Source organism: Protomyctophum bolini (assembly GCF_963924005.1).
Source record: "Protomyctophum bolini genome assembly, chromosome: 9".
NCBI lineage: Eukaryota > Metazoa > Chordata > Actinopteri > Myctophiformes > Myctophidae > Protomyctophum > Protomyctophum bolini.
The window spans coordinates 18276527-18298483 of record NC_137870.1 but is presented as its reverse complement, the minus strand read 5'-3'; the positions used below and the strand labels follow the sequence as shown (position 1 = coordinate 18298483).

The window sequence follows — 21957 nt, the reverse complement described above, 5'->3', positions numbered from 1 at the left end:
TGTGCCACGAAAAATAGCTGTCCATAGATGTCCAAACATGATCGCCTCGTTCGGCCAACAAAATATATCTCCCTCCATTCACAGAAGCGCAGTGATGCGTGATTTATTCTTCGTCGTACACGTGTTATGCTTGCATGCTGAAAATGGCTGATCGACAAGCTCACAACGCGTTGCGGACGCAACACGTTATGAGCTTGTCGATCAGCTATTTTCAGCACGTGGAAATAAGCAGGCTGTGAGAACTGAGACCCTTCACAATAAAAGCATGCAGCGTTCACAAGTTGGCCCATAATAAAGACAAGGAAAAGGATTAGGTGGCATTTCACATTGCATAATGAGCATTTTGTTTTTAAATGAGGCTCTGTCTCTGTCCTTTTCTTTCTCTTTAAAGTTATTTGATGAGTGCTGTCATGTGTGTTTTTAAAAGTATATTTACTTTTACGTTTTACTATATATTTAATATATATATATATATATATATATATATATATACCACTGCGTTCTACAGTAGCCCTGTGCGTGAGCTGCAGGGCATGGCAGGCCACAGACAGACAGGCAGGCAGGCAGGCTTGTGTAAAAGGAAAAAAGTATTGCAAATTGAAAGGTAACCAAGGAATTTGAACTTTAAATTTGAATTGAATTTAGAGAGAGAGAGAGGGGGGGAGGGGGGGGGAAGAGAGCGAGGGAGATGTGACGGGGACCACCATTTGGGGAGGTGTGCCGGGGACCCCCATTTGGGGGGGATGTGCCGGGGACCCCCCATTTGGGGGGGGTGTGCCAGGGACCCCCGTTTGGGGAGATATGCCAGGGACCCCCCCATTTGAAGAGATATGCCAGGGACCCCCATTTGAAGAGATATGCCAGGGACCCCCAATCCCCCATTTGAAGAGATATGCCAGGGACCCCCATTTGAAAAGATATGCCAGGGACCCCCATTTGAAGAGATATGTCAGGGACCCCCATTTGAAAAAGATATGCCAGGGACCCCCATTTGAAAAGATATGCCAGGGACCCCCATAAGAGAAGGTTTTTACAGCTATAGCAGTGACTCTCAACCCGTTTAATTTCAAGGACCCCCAGTTTGACATGCATTAGTCTATGGAGTATGGACCCCCATTTAATGGCATTTATATCTCTGGGACCCCCAATATTTATATTGTAACATCAATGATAATTTAACTTTAGAGTGTAGAAATGGAACCAAATGGACCCTAACCGCTTACTCAAATAAATATGACTTGTAACAGTATGTATTTCAATGTATTTCAATATTACAGTATTGATACTTTAGTTTACAGTACAAATTTACTGCATATTGCTAGAAGCTACATATTAAGACTCAGTGCATGCAGCTCTGCTCATCATGGGCCGACGCCACCTGGTGGTTGAATAGCCACTCCACATATTAAAATAAACCTGTGGGTGTGGCTGAGAATCTGGGGGTGTGTCTGTGGGTGTGTCTAACATAAATACCCATAGGTACCCATCAATGTCATTTTGAGATTGAGGCACAGACGAATAGGACTGTACCGTACATAGCCTATCAATATAGTCACCCAAATCAATGTGCACCCAAATGTTAATAATAAAATAGAAATGTTGAATAGGAGAAGAGGTAGAAACCTGATTGTGTCCACCTTGATGCATTAATATAATTCAACCATCATCACTCCATGTCACCCTCAATAAATATATGTGAAACCACAAGCCGACTATGGTCCTGCATGGTTCTCTAATAGGCACACTGGTGTAAGGGTGATATAGCCTACAACCAGCAAACCCCTTCGTACAGTATACAATTCTTTCATGGTCCTTCGAGCACGGATCACCCTGCCATCAGAGATGGACCGGAGTCCCCCTCCCCAGCTCCACCGCCACCATCGGCGCAGGAGCGACCATGGGCCCCAGCCCCCCAGCAGCCATGGCCCTCAGCTGCTGCTGGGGAGCTGGGGGAGTGGGAGCCATGGCTGCTAGGGGGGGCTGGGGGCCATGGCTGCTGCTGGGAGCTGGGGGAGTGGGGGCCATGGCTGATGGGGAGCTGGGGGCCATGGCTGCTGTTGGGGAGCTGAGGACCCTGACATGCTGTGAATGCTGGACCCTATAGAGCCCAGACATGCTCCTAATGTAAGGATTGAATTGATACCTATTTAATTGAATCCTATAGAGCCCTGAATGCTATTTCAGAGCCCTATAGACCTACATGACGAAAGTGCTGGACCCTATAGAGCCCTGACATGCAGTGAATGCTGGACCCTATAGAAACCCTGAAATGCTGTGACTGCTGGACCCTATAGAGCCCTGACATGCAGTGAATGCTGGACCCTATAGAAACCCTGAAATGCTGTGAATGCTGGACCCTATAGAGCCCTGACATGCTGTGAATGCTGGACCCTAGAGCCCTGAAATGCATTGAATGCTGGACCCTATAGAGCTCTGACATGCTGTGAATGCTGGACCCTATAGAGCCCTGAAATGGCTGCTGGGGAGCTGGGGGCCATGGCTGCTGCTGGGAGCTGGGGGAGTGGGGGCCATTGCTGCTGGGGAGCTGGGGGCCATGGCTGCTGCTGGGAGCTGGGGGGGTGGGGGCCATGGCTGCTAGGGAGCTGGGGGCCATGGCTGCTGTTGGGGAGCTGAGGGCCCTGACATGCTGTGAATGCTGGACCCTAGAGAGCCCAGACATGCTCCTAATGTAAGGATTGAATTGATACCTATTTAATTGAATCCTATAGAGCCCTGAATGCTATTTCAGAGCCCTATAGACCTACATGACGAAAGTGCTGGACCCTATAGAGCCCTGACATGCAGTGAATGCTGGACCCTATAGAAAGTAGAAACCCTGAAATGCTGTGACTGCTGGACCCTATAGAGCCCTGACATGCTGTGAATGCTGGACCCTATAGAGGCCTGACATGCTGTGAATGCTGGACCCTATAGAGCCCTGAAATGCATTGAATGCTGGACCCTATAGAGCTCTGACATGCTGTGAATGCTGGACCCTATAGAGCTCTGACATGCTGTGAATGCTGGACCCTATAGAGCCCTGAAATGGCTTCTGGGGAGCTGGGGGAGTGGGGGCCATGGCTGCTGCTGGGAGCTGGGGGAGTGGGGGCCATGGCTGCTGGGGAGCTGAGGGCCATGGCTGCTGCTGGGAGCTGGGGGAGTGGGGGCCATGGCTGCTGGGGAGTGGGGGCCATGGCTGCTGCTGGGGAGCTGGGGGAGTGGGGGCCATGGCTGCTGCTGTGGAGCTGAGGGCCCTGACATGCTGTGAATGCTGGACAACATAACGACATGCGACACATAATGTAGTACAGTACGGCTCACCTTAACGACATGCGACACATAATGTACAGTACAGTACGGCTCACCTATAACGGCATGCGACACATAATGTACAGTACAGTACGGCTCACCTGTAACGACATGCGACACATAATGTACAGTACGGCTCACCTATAACGACATGCAACACATAATGTACAGTACAGTACGGCTCACCTATAACGTCATGCGACACATAATGTACAGTACAGTACGGCTCACCTATAACGACATGCGACACATAATGTACAGTACAGTACAGCCATGGCTGCTGGGGGGCTGGGGCCCATGGTCGCTGCTGCGCCGATGGTGGCGGTGGAGCTGGGGAGGGGGACTCCGGTCCATCTCTGATGGCAGGGTGATCCGTGCTCGAAGGACCATGAAAGAATTGTATACTGTACGAAGGGGTTTGCTGGTTGTAGGCTATATCACCCTTACACCAGTGTGCCTATTAGAGAACCATGCAGGACCATAGTCGGCTTGTGGTTTCACATATATTTATTGAGGGTGACATGGAGTGATGGTTGAATTATATTAATGCATCAAGGTGGACACAATCAGGTTTCTACCTCTTCTCCCATTCAACATTTCTATTTTTTTTCCTATTTTCTATAAACATTTGGGTGCACATTGATTTGGGTGACTATTGATAGGCTATGTACTGAAACATATAATAAAAGGCATTTGTGTTCCTGCTGTAGTATTCATGAAGTTTCTAACTTCAGACAGCAGTAGTTGCAGAACATGTGAACCTATTGTTACATTCTAGGACTGATAATGAAAATGTCTCCGATTTGAGGTATAGTGCAGCATTTTGGCCACAGAAAGAGTAATCTTCAAGATAGAGATGTCATCTTGGGCTTAAATTGAAGCTTAAGGATATGGGAAGTTTTCTATATACAAGTGAGGCAGTTATATTCACCCTAATGTGCTGGAAAATAACCATCTTTGTTGTTATTTGTTAAACGGACAGTGTATATTTTTGTGTTTCTGAGGATGATGTAGGTCATATTTAAGAATACAATGGTAGATAGCCCCAAAATCCTATTCTGATACTTACCCCTATGTGTCAAGATACTACATGACAAATTTTAGACTACCAAGTCGATTTTTGTAATTATAGTGAATTAATGTATGCCTTTACACAATTTCGCCAGAGCCATATACCAAAAAGGGGGGTTTGAGGTGATAACCACTAAAAAGCTGCCAGTCAGCAAGGTCTATCATATCAAAACCTAATCTAGGGATGTATAGGAATAAAAAAATCACAACTAAACTTTGCCGCCTTTTCGGTACCGATATCTCGTCCGGCCCAAGGACTAGATTATGAAAAAAAAATTGTTGATTTGTTGATGTTTACAACAAACTATATTTAAACTAGAAAAGGTGCTTGTCGGGGGACAGGTCTCCGCCAGGTGAGGTACGGTTTTATGGGTCGGCAATGTTCGAAATTCACCAATCAGAATGGAATATATGAAATCGGACAGATCCGCCTTGATCACATGACTATAGAGATGTACTGATTAGCACAAAGAACCCTTATGGGACGACATCACACTGATAAGAACCAGTAATAGAGCTCTTATCAGATGACATCACACTGATAAGAACCAGTAATAGAGCTCTTATCAGATGACATCACACTGATAAGAACCAGTAATAGAGCTCTTATCAGATGACATCACACTGATAAGAACCAGTAATAGAGCTCTTAACCGACGACATCACACTGATAAGAACCAGTAATAGAGCCCTTATCAGACGACGTCACACTAAAAGAACCAGTAATAGAGCTCTTATCAGACGACATCACACTGATAAGAACCAGTAATAGAGCCCTTATCAGACGACGTCACACTAAAAGAACCAGTAATAGAGCCCTATAGAGCCCTAATAGAACCAGTATGTGCACACCGGCCGCCAACACATGGCCCCCACCGCTCATCAGTGGTGGAAAAGTACTCACATTTTTTACTCTAGTAAAGGTACCAATACTGCAATATAGAACTACTCTACTTGAGTTAAGGCTGCAACAACGAATCGATTAAATCGATTAAAATCGATAATTGAATTCGTTGCCAACGAATTATCTTAGCGATTATTATCGCGGGTGTTTTCCAACATTAAAATGTAACATAAAGCTGCTTTCTTTTTACCGTTCAGTAACGGCACTAGGCTGAACGAACAATATGCAACGGGTCGTATAAACACAACACAAGATTGTCTTGAACGTGACTAGAGCGCTCCGCATCTATTCTACCCATAGAGTATACTCTAAGATTCTACCCCTCTCTCTCACAACTTCAGTCTCCCCCCCCACACACACACACACACACCGCAACGATCCTGTTGCAACGTTAGCTTGCTAGCCTAGCAAGGTTGTGTTTACTGTTGATATAGCAGCTATCGCTAACATGAGGAACAGCAACAAGTCCTCTTTGGCTCTCCGTGTTCATCGGATTCTTTATCTTACATAAAGAAATACGAGCGACCTGTTAAAGAAGTTAAGAACACAGCGTGGGGACAGAAGTCACAGTGACAGACTTGTACTGAGCGTGCCGTATGTGACTGAGCATTGCGGGCTGAGAGGACTCCCCCCTCCGCTCCCAAGGCTCAGGAGGGAGGGGGCTGTTTGACTGTACTGTGCGCTGGGCAGGAGCATGTCTTAACGGTAGAACGGAGCGGCACTAAAAGTCAGCATTGCAAAAATAAAAAGTATGATTTTATAGTAATGATTTATATAAAAGTAAGTCAATTCTGTCTTTCATATATTTTATTTATCCATGAATATTTTTCTTCACAGTTAGGTTTGTGGGCAGGGGGTGCTTAGGGGTAAAGGGTCTGTAACAGAGTACAAAAATGGAACCAAATGGACTCAACATTGATTTTACAATAGAAATTAAAATATAAAAATTGGGGTCCCAGAGATAGAAATGGAAAGAAAGACAGTCAGCTATACACGGTCAACATTACAGATTACAGTATCATTACAAGTAGGAATGGCAATGAAATCAAATTGGATAAAAAAGGGGGTAACATATTAATTTTGAAGGAGTATTCATTTTTATTATCTTTATTGTTAGTTACAACATGCCTAAAATAACTTGAAGCTAATTTTTTTAAGTAATTGCAAAAAGGTGCCATAATCCGATTCATCGATTCATCGTTTAAATAATCGGCCGATGAACCGATTATGAAATTAATCGTTAGTTGCAGCCCTAACTTGAGTACAAAAGTATTGACATCAAAATGTACTTAAAGTATGAAAAGTAAAAGTACTCACTATGCAGTACTATACGGTAATTAAGTAAATGTACTTGGTTACTTGGCTACACCACTGTCACTGCCGCAATGAAAACGTGGTCAGAGACTCACGTGTAAAAATGCATCCCATCAAACTTTCAGATGCTGTTTTTTTCTCCCAGTATGGAGGGAGAATGCTTATATTAAGATGTTTACTGTGATCTATCGCTACTGAAATATGTAATGCTTGGTTTCTGTTGTGTCTAAACAATAATAGTAATGCTAAGGAGTTGTCATCTCAAAACCACACGTTCAGTCGCTGTCATTAGACCGGAGATGCATACTTATCAAGGTGGATGCATTTGTTAGCTCTGTATCTCATTAGTTCTGCTGGTTTATGTTACCGCATGTCAGAGCGCTGTCCATGGTGCTGAAAGCTTTCTGTTTCACCTTTGTGTCTAATGGTGTGCGTGCGTGACTGCGTGTGCACGTGTTTCCTCCTGACAAAATACAGTTGTATGTCGTAACTGCCTTATGCCACTGATTACAACAGTGAATAAAGGCTATAAAAATGTGTCCTTATTATAGTCGGATGTATTGTTGAAATGCAGGATTGACTAAGGCCTCTATGTTAGTTATACTAATGACAACGTGGCTAGGGCCCAGGCTCACCTTTTTGGACTGCATACCTCTTCCACCCAAGACTACATCATGTTCAGAGATCATTTTCACATAATTCAGCCCATCCATCCAACTACATCCATGCAAATCCTGGTTGTTGGATGACAATACATTTGCCTTTCTGTGGCAGCTTTGCGACCTGCTCATCAATTACACAGGGTTCGGTGTCTTGCTCAAGGACACTGCGACACAAAGCCAGCAAAGCCATCGAACGGGCGAACCTATCTGTTCACAGACAACTGTTCTACCTCCTGAATAGCTATCAGCCACACTGATTAATAACAATATCCACAGTGTTTTTATTCAGTTCCAGTTCCTGTTTTCCCTGACCTTCAAGCGTACATTTTAAACAATGTATTCTGTATCGATCAACCCGACCCAGAGGATATGAGCCATGTCATTATGCCCTTTATGAAGGCCTGCATTATATTTACTGCTCAGAGCAACCTGACTCCTTAAATGATAGAAGATCACTATTGACATTCTGCTGATCTCGTTTCACAACCTCTCAAGCCTCAGCGTCAGTGCTCACGTTGCTCACTCACTTTTCTGTCAATCACCGTGGGTGTAACTCCAAAGGAGAACCACACTTTAGCTTGCTTTGCTTTAACAATCTGCCTGCGTAGGCAGTATAGACTTTTTTTGGTAAGCACGGGCATAAATAAATCATATGCACCTCGAGGAAAAGACAAACACCTGTTCTTGAGATTTATGGAGAACCTTAACTGTGAGCCATCTGGAAGTGCACTTTAATTTACCAATCATGGGATGCTTTATCGTGTGTCCATTTCTGCAACCCCCCGCCCCCCCCCCACACACACACACACACACACACCGATGTTCCTCATACAATCACATCACAGAAGAACGGTAACAACCCAGGAACAGAAACTTCACGTGGGTGTGTGTTCCGTGCTCCTATAGCAAAACAGCTGATGCAAACACAAAATCACCATGATTCATGGCAGCGCATGAAGAGCTTACATTAGAGGACTCCGATGGCGAGATTCGAGACGTGCCATTAGAACAGACCCTGCACACGTTCTGCCGTGCCATCCGGCCGATATAATTGCCTTTTTGTAAGATCTCTCTTTTCATTTCTAATGATCCATGTGAACCGAGGAGACGATGGCGATGTTGCGTTGGCTTCTGTAATGTTTTAACCCATTGAGACCCGAGACCAGATTCTACAAAATGTCTTCTAAATCAGTTTTCTGAAAAGTTTTCTTTATCAGTGGGGCTCACAGTATTTCATGTCAAGGACCCCCAAAAAAAAAATATATATACATATATATACACACACACACACACAATATATATACCCCATATCTATGTTGTTCCAGAGACCCCTTGTGACAGAATATATATTCAAAGATTTGCACACATTTTCTAAAATAGCAGATCTGCAATTTTTCAATATAGCTATAGTATAAAATAATGGTTAATGTGGTCACACACACACACACACACACACACACACACACACACACACACACACACAGAGCTTGGGAGTGGAAGGGTGCATACTGCATTCTTACCTGGTGAATGTGGGGGAGGGGTACACATGAGCACGACACCTTGACCTTCGCGCGCGGAGACGCCTCCTCTGGTCTTCCCACTGAAGGCGCCCAGATCTGCAATGGAACATTGAGCTTTTAGACGCAGCGTCACACTGCTACACGTAGCTCTTATTGAAACCATGAGGGTGCATTTTTGCCAAGCGACAAGTATTCGCTCTAGGAAATTAGGCCAAAGCGGAAGTCGTGAAAACAGTTCCGTTCTCTTCCCTAGCCTGCCCCAGCCTGTGTGAATTCTGGTCTAGAGGGGCAGATTAAATTTTCTGCAGAAAACATGCGTGGGCTGCTGTTGGTTCACCGATCTGTGCGCCCATCACCCTCAGACACAGCTCAGAGCCCTGACTTCACAACATGTGGCATGGATAGGTGCCGGGAGCGGCCGCCATTAAACCTTTTTATTTAATTTTTATCCCACGATTTTGTAACCCATTTTTCCACCCCTGTGTCAATTATCTAATGTGATCCTGGGGCTCTACACACCCTCCGCCAACCTGGGGAGAGCAACGGACTTTAACTCATGCTTCCTTCATGCATGAGTGTCCACACTGTTAATCAGTTGGAAAGCATGGGATGAAAATATACAGTATGTGTGGATTATGTTTAAGGGCATATGCGAGTGGTGTAGACTAGAGTAAAGGCTATAATTCTAACTTTAGGTAAAGGGTAAGAGCGGTGGGCTTTGGGGAGAGTGTTGGGCTTCGGGCACAGACGGATTAAGCCTGATTTATACTTTGATGCGCGACAGTGTCATGCACCTAAAATAGCAGATCTAGTGAACAAGCCGTAGGCTATATTTGAACCATTCTTTCCACAGTGCTAAGGCAAAGAACGTCTCATCAACATGGTCCTAATATCCATTCATGACAATCACGTTGAATGATAGCAGGTGTATTGAAAAAAACTTAATTTAACTTTTGGTAATACAATGGGTCCTTGTACACTTCAAGTATCAGTCACATGAAACACAACCTCTATGGCCGCCTCTGAGAGGCCCCGTAGACAGATTGTAATGGGATTTCCTTGTTTTGATCATTTCAGAGGTGGATGGATGGCCCATATTGCATGGTGTGCGCTCGGCACATAAAGAGAAGAAAAGAAACTGAGGGGATAAACACAGGCTGGTTTCTTATTTTTGTGACAGCTTCAAAGTGAATATTTACTAGCCTATTATTTCAGTTTTTCAGTAGGGCTCTGTAATTGAACATAAACAGTCATAAGAGTTTACAACAAGTTCAGCTCTGGCGTTGGACCTCCTGACCCAGAGGCGTCATTTGTTAGGGGTCTAAGGGGATGATGACACGCCTGGGGCTACATTTAACCTCAAATGATGTTATTTCATCTGTATTGTGGGGAAAGCTTTCTCAGAAAGTAGCAGATCAACAAGCTCACAGCATGGACTGATCGGCTATGTTCAGCGATAGCTTTCGACACAATAACAGAAACCGGACAATACACTAGTACAGCACCCTGAGGGACTCCACTCAACCATAGCGTTGAAGTGGTTAAATGGTGACCTATTCTTGCCACCCCCTACGGTTTTCTGAAACGGCGCCTACGTGCTGCTGACCCCTGGGCCTGTTGGGACCGCTCACTAAGGCCTGACTCACACCTTCACAACAGATTGATGTATAGCTAGCTGATGCATGAGACTTATTGACTGATGCAAGCTCGCAATGCATTTCCAATGGGAGTCACATGGTTTGACACAACATTTTTGTTGTATGAGGAGGAGGGGGGCAGTCGAAACACAGCCGAAAGCCGTACAACAAAACAAAAAATGTGTCAAACCATGTGACTTCCATTGGAAATGCATTGGGAGCTTGCATCAGTAAACAAGTCTCATACATCTAGCATGCATCAATGTTGTATGCTAGATCGAAAGGTGTGAGTGAAGCCTAAACCGCCCATGGATTGGGTCCTGTAACTGAATGTATGCTTTGTTTTGGCCTTGGTTCTTGAACAAGTATCCTAATTCTATGAGCTCTGAATGTGGGAGTTGATATGCAATTCACTGGCATTGCAAGCGCCTGCAGGTCCTTATCCTGACCTTGACCACACAGACAAGCCATGGCTAAACTGAAGCCTAAAACACAATGTAATCATTTTCACCTAAACTCAGCAATGCATTGTGGGTATGTTAACTGCAGTGCCAGTTGAGGCTTTTCTTTAGTCACCCTGAGAGAATGTCTCTTGACAGACACAAACAACCCAACGGTTGAGCTGAAGTTGAATAAAGAACACAAAATTGTTTCTGAAGGACCAATACTTAGATGCATAAAAATGTCAGGGACTTGAATGACTGCATGACTGTAGCAAATACTGAGTGTGACTGAATTCCAGAATTCCATTCAGTTAATTGACACTGTACTCTGGCAGCGTCTATATAGAAAGATGGAGGCAGGCGGCTGACCTGAGGTCAACCATTAAATTCCTATCACTTAAAGTCCATCAGTCTTATCCCTTATAGTGAAAATAATAACACTCTGCAGGCCAGAGTGTTTACAGCTTGAGCTTGGGCACTGGAAAAAGCTAGGAAAAGATCTAGAATTAGAGACATTTATACCCATTAATGCATTGAAGGTTGTCGTAAAATAATTATGTGGTATGTATGGGCTTGTTTTTCATGTTTTTGAAGAGCTTTCTTTCTTTCCTTCCTGTCAATTCAAATGTATTTACAAAATGTGCTGTTTAGGCCAAGATAAGTACAGTAGCAGACACAGAAACCATCGACAACAAGACCTACAGCTCAAAGGCACAAACAAACAATCTGTAAGAACACACATAAACACAAAAAAAAACAAAACAACCCATGATAAATATCAGCCACGTCAGCCGGTGGATTCAAATGCTATAGTGAAAACCAGAGAGTCTTGAGTCATGGACTTAAAGGATTCAGCGGAGCAGGGGCAGCTCTGACAGCTAGGAGGCCAGTACTGTGCTCCACAGTCTGGGGGCTTTGACAGCAACGTTGCGCTCACCCCTGAACCTGCGTTTAGTTTGTGAGACAGCTAGTCAGCAAGGCAACTGCCCCGAGGGACCCTGGGAGGTAGGAGTTGGGTTTAAAAGGTCAGGCTGATGTAGGCAGAGGAGGCAGGCAGCCAGCCAGCCCATTAAGAGCTTTACAAACAATCAAGAGAATATTAACCAGTTAAACCCTCTATTCTTAGTGAAAATGGACCTGTCTTCATGACAGACAGACAGACAGACTCCCCCTGGCCAGCCGGGGCGCCGGATGGAGGGGAAAGGAACTGGTTGGAATAACGTGTTCCTTCCACGCGTTACGTCCAACCAGGGAAACTCCCCCCTGTCAGGTGTAAAGGAGCAACTTGGACACTCAGGCATGAAGGAAGCATGAGTTCAAATCCGTTGCTCTCCCCATGTCCCCCATATATGGGGACTAGGTTGGTGGAGGGTTTGTAGAGCCCAGGATCACATTAGATAATTGACACAGGGGTGAAAAATGGGTTACAAAATCGTGGGATAAAATTTTAATTAAAAGTACAGACAGACAGACAGACAGACAGACAGCTTTATTGATCCCACGGGGGACAGTGTGAATTTTGTCGTCTGAAACTGATGACTACGTCGACTACTTTTGTTACACTGACAAAATATGAAGACTGAAACTAAGACTAAGTTGACTGGTATAAGACTGGTATAGTCGACTAAAATTAGACTGAAACTAAAACATTTCAGATGACTAAAATAATGTATGACTAAAAACTAAATAGAATTTTATTCCAAAGACTGCGACTACAACTAAATCAAAATGTGCTGTCCGAATCAACATTACAGGGGAATGTCAGTCGTCCAGAGGCAGCACGGCATTTAAGAGTTACAGAAACAGAGTAAGGACCGTACTGTTTTACTACAGCAAAACAAAGGAAAGAAAAAAACACTGTCATTACAGAACAACAGTGTACAACAGTATACACCGAAACAACCATTCTGCACTATGTAGAAAAACAACAACAACACAAGGTTACAGTGTATTGTATCCTGCCCCAAAACAGTGTCAAAATAGGCGTCTACAGAACCTGTAGAGCTATACTGTTAAGACCACACACACACACACACACACACACACACACACACACACACACACACACACACACACACACACACACACACACACACACACACACACACACACACACACACACACACACACACACACACACACACACACACACACAATATGGATGCTGGGTTTCAAGTCACGCTGGGCAAGACCTAAGACCTACTGTAGCCAGTTGAGTGTCTAAATGGAAGGAGACCTAATGAATTTTATTTTTATAGTGCTTTTCCAAGTGCTCAAAGCGCTTTTCAATGGTTCATTCATTCAAACAGTGGGAGGTAAAGCGGCAAACAGTCAACGCCAGCAACCTCACTTCCCACATTCACATACCAATGGTGGCAAGCTCACACTGACTGGAGGCAATGTACGGGGCAATGTCTTGCCCAAGGACATTGCATTGAGGCTTTACATATAGACAATAGACAATCTCTGCATTAAGACATTACCAGGCTTTTGTCCTCAGAGAAAAGGCTGTTAATGGCTAGGTTAGGTTCAAGATGCTAAAATGTAGTGTAAACCCTGATGGTGGTGAGAGGCCAGGACAGGACATGAATGGGAGGTTCCTCTTCCTAGTCCCCGTCGAGCCTGAGCCTGGCTGTGGCATTTGGACCATTTGTAGGCGGACAGGGCCAACTAAATAATGCCAGTGTGTACAATCCACAGGGAGTATACCCAAGCAGGATGATAGGAGAGCATGGATGACTCTCAAGGTCTCGCACAGAGAGAAATGGCTTGACTTTGGAGACGGTTCAAATGTAGACAAAATAATACTGCCTTTGGCTAGTGCATTTACTGCAGTGCTTTTGACATGGGGGTTGACCAGGGTGGACAGGTTGCCAAGATTGGGTTTTATCTGTGGATGAGTCAGGGGCTTCAAACAGAATGTATTCAAACTTGCTTTTTTCAACACCCTTATATCCTCAAGGCAGTCTGACTGTACGTCATCTTTTTCCTCCCTATCATAGTGACTTGGCATGCAATGCCCCTTCTCAGCCTTCTGTGACCGGCACACGAAAAACCCTGCGATAGCACATGCTCCTGTTGCGTGCAACTATTTTGATGCCACCATTGACTCCGGCGCTGTGGCTCTGCTTGCCAACAGAAAGCACAGGACTTTTTATTTAGAAAACCCAGTAATTCACCCCGGTGAACCGGAAGTAGTTATCGGCCATTGCTAATCTGTCGGCCGGAATTGCTTTCACTTTCATCAGAAGCGTTAATATTGTAACTGCGAGGTAGCGCAGATTTTTTATTCAGCTCCTAACATCGAACTTCTATTCAATCACCTCAATTAGAGACTCAATTCCGAGAAAAACTTCGTTGACGGACCACAGCGGAGAAATGGCTAGCGGGAAGCTACTATGTACAGCGATATGTTTCTGAATCAATAGTAATCAATAAATGATGAGAATCTTCGTCATTGGCACAGATATGTATATTGAAAGCACAACACGTCCAGCCTAGATCGGCTATTTTCAAATGACTGAAATGTATACAGGGCTGAAGTGGTTAATGTATATTTTGTAATAATAATCCAAATCTACAAAGTAACTAAAGTTTTCAAATAATTGTAGTGAAGTATAATATTTGGATCCAAAATGTAGTGAAGTAGAAGTATTGGGAATTGGAAATACTCAAGTAAAGTAATACTTAAAAAGGTACAGTACTTACTTCCTCCAGCATATGTATGATTGCATATGGTATAATTATGCATACAATTATGCATATATATGGTATAATTATGCATATGATTATACTGGGATTCTACTGTAATTATATGTATAACTTCACAGCATAATTAAGCCTCATGGTGACTGAAGTTCAAAGCCTTCATCTCAGGATGTAGACCATGGCCAAAATGTGACATTCCTGTGAATTTCTATTAGGATAACCCAACAGCATGAAAGCCTCCTCCAGTGGTACAACTGGAGGAGGCTTTCAGCCTACAATATTCAGCAATGCTACAAGGGCTAAAACATATCGTTGCCGTCAGGCATCGGGCATCGTTGTTGTTTTTTTGCAAATTAACGCCATACTTGATCATACTACAGCGTTACACAAAAGCATCAAAGGTAGCAGATCCGCAAGCTTGTCGATCAGCTATACTTTTGCTATTTCTAAATTAGAATCCTGAAAAGGTATTATCGTAAAATCAATGCACTGCCAGGCTCGCCATGATCCTAATCTGCACCAGTACTCAAACATACTTGAGTGTTGTGGGCAGTGCAAAAGCTGATCTACAAGCTCACAACGTAGCATTGTGAGCTTGTAGAGTGGCCAATTTTGGCAGTAATGCCAAAATTGTTGGAAGATGCCAAAATGTGACATAAAAGACATTTACAGTATGTACACATTATTCTAAAAGATTTGACACATATCTTAGATATTAACACGTTTCCACTTATGCACTCTATTTAGGTCACATAAGAATAAAAAACACACACTTATGTGACAGTACATGTTTCTGCACAGGGCTTTCCTCAGAGTGAGGGCACACATGCACACGCACGCACGCACGCACGCACGCACACACATCATCATCACATCAATCATGACCTGCGGTAATCATCCAGGACTTTTAGCACCTCATTAGTCTAGATTGGATACTCAGATACATTAACAACCCATTACGAATGATATGTCTCACGATTATACGATATTTAAGGACAATCACAGCTATACATAGATTACAGAGCATTTTGTCCTCTTCGACAAATCACTGTACTGGATTTGGGGTTTTCTCAGTCAACTGAGAATCCGGCTCTTTTTTATAACTTAGTCCTGTAAATTGCTAAATTGTAGAACATTAAATTACAATAATTTGTCACTAAAACCTTAAGCTTGCTGAAACATTGGGATACAATTAGGAAAATCATACATTCATAACCAAGTCCATTGACCAATTCAGCATTGAGAAGGGAGTTACAATAGAAAAGCTGTACAAATCGAGTAGAGAAAATCAATGTTTCATAAAGTCTATCATTTTTAAACATAAGCAGTCCAGCAAGCCATTTGGATTTTCAACACAAATCACATTCATCCATAGGTTGGGCAGTTTTATCATCTTTTGGGGTGGAGAAAGTAGCTCGGATGGTGGAGATACAGAGTTATACTATGAGTACTATGGGTGTGCATTTTTATTTCACCACCTGAATCCATTGGGCAAAATCACATTATTCAAAGCTGAGATCAATCACCTATCCCAGTGGTTCCCTCAGGGTTCCTTGAGTGAGGTGAACATGCCAGGTTCAGTAAAACAAGATAATACAGAACTTTGATATTGAGGCTGTGTGTAGTTGTGTAGTGTGTAGTTGTGTAGTTTGCCATAGAAACTGTCTTGGATCTGTCAGATGATCTATGTCATTATTAGTGGCTACCACATCCTCCCTATCTGCTGTACTTTTAGTCTTGCGCAGCCAGACAACTATTCCACAGTCATTGAATGATAGAGTCTGGAACTACACCTCGCGAAATATTTTTTTGTGAACGGAAATGACAAATGACTCATATTATGAGTAATTTGTCATTTCCGTTCACAAAAAATATATTTTAAAATATATTTTCGGGCTTATTTTTGAGGGGCGCTAGTCCCTCCTTAATGTTTGTCTATAGTTCAATGTTTGTTTAATAAATGCCATTGACAATGAAAGGAAAACTTACGTCATTTTGTAACTCATTACGTCATATTGTCATATCACCTAATCAACATGAGTTAGACTTTAATATATTAGTGGCCCTCACTTCACACAGGTGTGATTTTAAGCCCTCAGCCAATCACATCATCACCATGGGGTACACACAGACACACAAAGCTGGGCATAGGAGGGGCTAGCGCCCCTCAACCAAGGGAGGTGGAGGAAGCCTGTGGGAGGCAGGTCTCTGGGTAAACTTGCCCACTGTCTGCGGAAATGTGTGTCATGAAAGTAAAGCAGAATTTGTCCCTCAATCAACAACCAACTCAGGACCCCCTCCTGTTTTCAAAAAAAGAAAGAAAGAAAAAGAGCTGCATAGTGGGCAACAGTACAGGCATGTGCTTGTACTTTAGTTGGCAGCTAGCAGGCGTGAATGCTGGCACTGGCCTGAGAATCCCTCTTTCTCTCTCTCCCTCCCACTAGTATCCTAGACACTGTGCTATAAATACAGGACAAATACAGGATATTTGACAACTTGCCTGATCACAACGGTGTAAAGTGATGTGTTTTGTTAAAATTAATGTAAAATTGCTCTATTTCCCCATAGTAATCATTGCTGTAGACTTTAGAGTGTTCGTTCGCTAACAGGGGTACTGTCTCTCCTGCATTTTAAACAGAAATTTGTTTTCTGGTGGAGATTTCATCAGAGAGAACTCATACAGGATAAACACGTTCAATTGAAAGTGAGGAAATAATGAGCAGACAAAATTGTAATGGGATGACTAAAACATTGAAACTGATATAGTTCCAGATTGGATGAAATTGGTGATCTACTGTGCCTGTATACGTACATTTGTCATTTATGAAAGAGTTTGAGAGACAGGTAGACCCCGTTAATGTATAGAAAGATAGAGGTTTAACATAAAAAAGAAAAACGTTTTCAACCAACAAATATCACACCTTTAAATCAGTAGTTCTCAACCATTTCTACATCAGGGTCCACTTGAAAGTGTTTGTGGCCCACCCATCTGACGTGTTAGTGGTGTGAAATGAACTTGCAGAAACTGAAACTTGCTTTAGATACCGTAGGTCTTTCAATTTCACTGCATCAAAAAATTACATTATCTCATAGGCGCAATTGGGTGGGGGATTGGGTATACGTCCTCTTTGGGGGGGGGGGTCCACCCCTGTGTAAATCCTCAAATGGTTTGGTCCGTTCCCTGTAACAGCAGGCAACCAGCTCCTCTCATCCTCTGTCACTTCCTTGTTTTCCTTCCATGCTACAGTCCCTGCACCAAGCACCGTAGCATGGCACAGCCGTACATGGAGATGCATTAAGTAAATTATGAAGAATTAACATAACACGCTGTCAAATTAGCTATGGATTTCATATGTAAAGCTTTATAACTAATATTAGAAACCTGCGTTTGATCGGATGTTTTGGTCATAACCGTGGCGTGAAACTTTAGTGTTTTGTTAAACACATGACAGGCCAAACATTCCGACATTCGATTCATTCTAGTAGTTTCTGGTGTTTTTCGTCGTTATGGAAAAGCTACAGTACAACCCTCTGTGTTAAGCTTCTGTCTTTCAGGTTAAAAGTATATTCAGTGATTTATCTTAATTCAAATATCACTTATTTTTTTTGTTTTGATAATTCTCCCTATATAGAGTGTGCTGACCAATGTGACCATAAGGAGTTTCTCCCTGTCCCCAGTTAACCCCTGGGGTAAAAAAAAAAACATAGGTTTCGTTAAATTCTCAGGTAACTATCACAACAGACATCGGTGGGGAGAGAGAGATCTGCTGCGTTTTAATGCAGTTAGAATTGATTTGAAAAGCCTAGCCGAAAGTGGTTCCTGAAAGGATTGATTTAACAAAGAATTTCAAAGATCCATAATTTCCTTGATCGTGACAGAAATACTATCAGCTGGGGAAGCGGAGCATTTAAAAGTTGAAAGCTTGAATTAAAATAAGACAGGGTCTAATGGTAGCATGTCTTCCTGTGCAATATGTAGATATGGACAGCAAATGACTGAATGAAGCAGCCATCATGTGCTTCTTGAAACCTCTCTCTCTCTCTCTCTCTCTCTCTCTCTCTCTCTCTCTCTCTCTCTCTCTCTCTCTCTCTCTCTCTCGGGATGAGAAAATGTCTGCCAAAGCAAGTGTCAAAACTGGGAAATTGTGTACGATTTAAAGGGAATAAAGAATTGTGTAAATAGAGCTTTGTCACATATTGCAAAACTAGCTTACAAAACCATGAAAAGGTTAATTTGCTGTTAGGAATAGTAGTATACTGTATATGTAGGCAAGGTTAGCTTGCATAAAGCTTTTGAAGCAAATAGCAGCAATTTGTTGTGACAGTAAATATTTTAAGACCAATAGGTGGCAATTATGTATTTGAATTGGCACAGATGCACGCCTGCACACACGTGCGCATGAAAAATAGAACATAGACAATAGACACGCGACACCTTTAAAACATCCATACTGTACCTAAAACACGGACAGCTCAGTATTAGCAACATAGCCTACGTCTGCTTGTCTCCTTGATCAAAATGTGTTAATTTAACTCTGAGAGTGGGGCCCAGTAGGCCTACATGGCACGCACCTGAGCCACTGCTGTGCATGCAGAGTATTACCGGGAAAGACAATACTAGAGTTTCACTAAAGTTCCAGGAGACCAATAATGAAAACCTGCATGACCCTATTATTATTTCCTTCTGTAAAGCGAGACATACTGTACTGTATATGTAAGTGGATCAATATCAATGTCTCCCTAATGAGGTAAAACTACCACAAATCAATGGATGGCAATCTAAATGTGGCCAACACTGGGGCCTGAAATTAACAACATCTCATTATATAACATGCAACACGATCTGACCTGCAGATTTAGCAGCGCTCATTCCATCGACATATTTACTAAGTCTTTAAATGCTGCAAAAAAAAAAGAAAACAACATGTCTAGGAAGGGACTCGTGGGAATTGTACGTTTGAAACGTACACAAATACATTTCAGTCAGATAACTCACCATTAAGTCACAAATAGATTGAGACCAAGTTTAAGAACATTTAAATACGTGAGTGTGAATATTATATTTTATTTAGGCATTCAGGCTCTGCTTATACATTACTCCCTGGCTCAGTACGTTAGCAGACAACTAGGGTTGTAATGATATAGTAACTAATTTCAAGAATCTAAATAGGCCTATATTAAAATGTAAACAGCAACATATCGTTTGACGTTTTGCAATATCATTAATCGGTATCGAATACTAAATACTGGTGTTGTATTTAGCAATTTTAAGAAGAAAACAGAAAAAGAGGGGTTTAATTAGGCTACTTTTCAATTCACTATCGCTACTCTCGGTCTATTCATAAATGTGTGTATTCTCTGTGTTCATATCAAGGTACGGTTTAGTCCATATGTGTTCAAATATAATGGCCATGTATTTGCCAGAGAATCATTGTTTACTTATTTATATCCATGACATACATTTTTTCCTTAAAAAATTGCACTATCCACAGATTTAATTTATTTATTAAATAGTTACTGTATACATTTTAACCGATTTAGGCCTGACGTCGAAATTGTCTTTTTAAAATGTATTTCTTTCTGAAAAACCTCATGTTTCTATATCAGTGGGTCTCAATATTTCATGTCAAGGACCCCAACAATTATATGTAATATGCCGCCGACCACCATCTGAAAAAATGTTGTTCCAGGGACCCTCCAGAAGCAATAATGAAAAACTGAAACTCTGAAAGAATATATACGGTATTCAAAGATTTGAGGCACATTTTCACGATTTTTCTAAAATAGCAGACCTAAGTTCATAGCTCGGCACTCGGTGGCGTGCTATGAGCTTGTAGATCTGCTATTTGTCAAAAGTAGTAAGTTTTTTTAAGTTAAGGTGTGTGTGTGTGTGTGTGTGTGTGTGATACAGCTGCGCCCTCTGGTGGCGGTCAGGTGGTGTAACAGCGGGACAGACAGACACACAGACACACAGACATGATCTGCTAAGTCTCATAGTTAGTGCTCACTGCATTCGCAACAATGAACCAATATCGGCCATGTAGTTATATCGTCAACCATGTATCGTGATAAGCATCATATCGCTGTTCAAATGTACCCCTACAGGCAACCAGAAATAGAGCACAGAAGTCCTGACGTGACTTGCTCATCCCCTTTGTTTGCAGAAGTGGGATGAGGGAGGAGTTAAAATTGTCTCATAAGGATCAAGGTCCAAAAATAAACAAACTGTCTCTAAAATATCGTCGGGGAGGTGGTTCTGTAAATAACACGAAATAACGCAACCCAGGTAGGATGGTAAATTACGTCAGAGTATGGTTCTCAGCGCGTCACAATGCAACATGTGCATCTGTTACTTTCCAAATATGTTTTAACACATTTCAAAAAAAAATTGTTTACTTTGCTAAGATGACACTACTTTTGTAGCAAAATGCCTAACCCAGGCTCATTACTTTTTTAATAATACGATATTTATTTAAAATATATTGTGGTATCTCTATTTTCAAAACACAACGTAAGAGAGAGGGAGAGAGAGCGAGAGCGAGAGAGAGAGAGAGAGAAAGCAGCAGCAGCAGATCTCACCGGGGACAGGGATCACAGTCCTCCCTGCTGCTCTTCAAAGTCACGGCTGAGAAAGAACTGTGAGCCTCTTCAGAATTAAAAAAATAAATACATACATAAATACAGAGAGAAAAGGAAGAGTCCTACTCTGGAGAATGTGTTGGAGGCACACAATACAGCCAGTGAGCAGAGTAGATTTGAATAAAGAAGAAGTGGGACTTGGCCCTTCCTGGATGCAATATGCTATCTATGCACAGCAGCCGTTGTAAAGAAATTGGGTATTTTCCTTATGCTTCCTTGACATGTGTTACCAATGATGTAACACTGTTCCATTTAGCACAATGGTTCTCAAACCATTAATTCATTAATTCATTAATTCATCCCTTCATCCGTCCATCCATTCGAAGGACACCCATAACTCTGAGAGTGTATATGGAACCAAATGTGTACAATGTCAAAGTTAATCACTCCATTTGTAACCACCTTCAAGGAACCAGATGAGGTTTGATACCCACTGGTGTAGCTAGAGACAGAGTATTCACAATTTCAATCTGGGAGCGTAAAAAAAAGTGGACCCGTAATTCCCTGTGCGGATACTTGTAAAGAGTCTCAGTCACAATTCTCCACGTGTTATTAAATATCATTATTACAAAAACGCACAGTCAATCCTAGATGATTATATTTATCTAGTTGTACTTATTTGACGCATTCCATTATAAGTTATTCAAAAGATCAAAGAACTTCCGAGACTTTATACAACTTCGGGGGATCAACGCTTTGTGAGTGGAAATGTGTAATGCCAACCAGATTAAGACGGGCCACCTTGAATTT

General features: G+C 42.5%; 1 protein-coding gene across 1 annotated transcript in view; it reads right to left on the bottom strand.

The window, feature by feature from the left end:
• cntn5 (contactin 5) overlaps positions 1-21957 on the bottom strand; it is a 229839-nt gene that overhangs the window by 101743 nt on the left and 106139 nt on the right. Inside the window, exon 6 of the mRNA XM_080772412.1 lies at positions 8781-8876. Within this exon, the coding sequence (XP_080628538.1) occupies positions 8781-8876 (96 nt within the window). The remainder of the gene's footprint in view (positions 1-8780; positions 8877-21957) is intronic.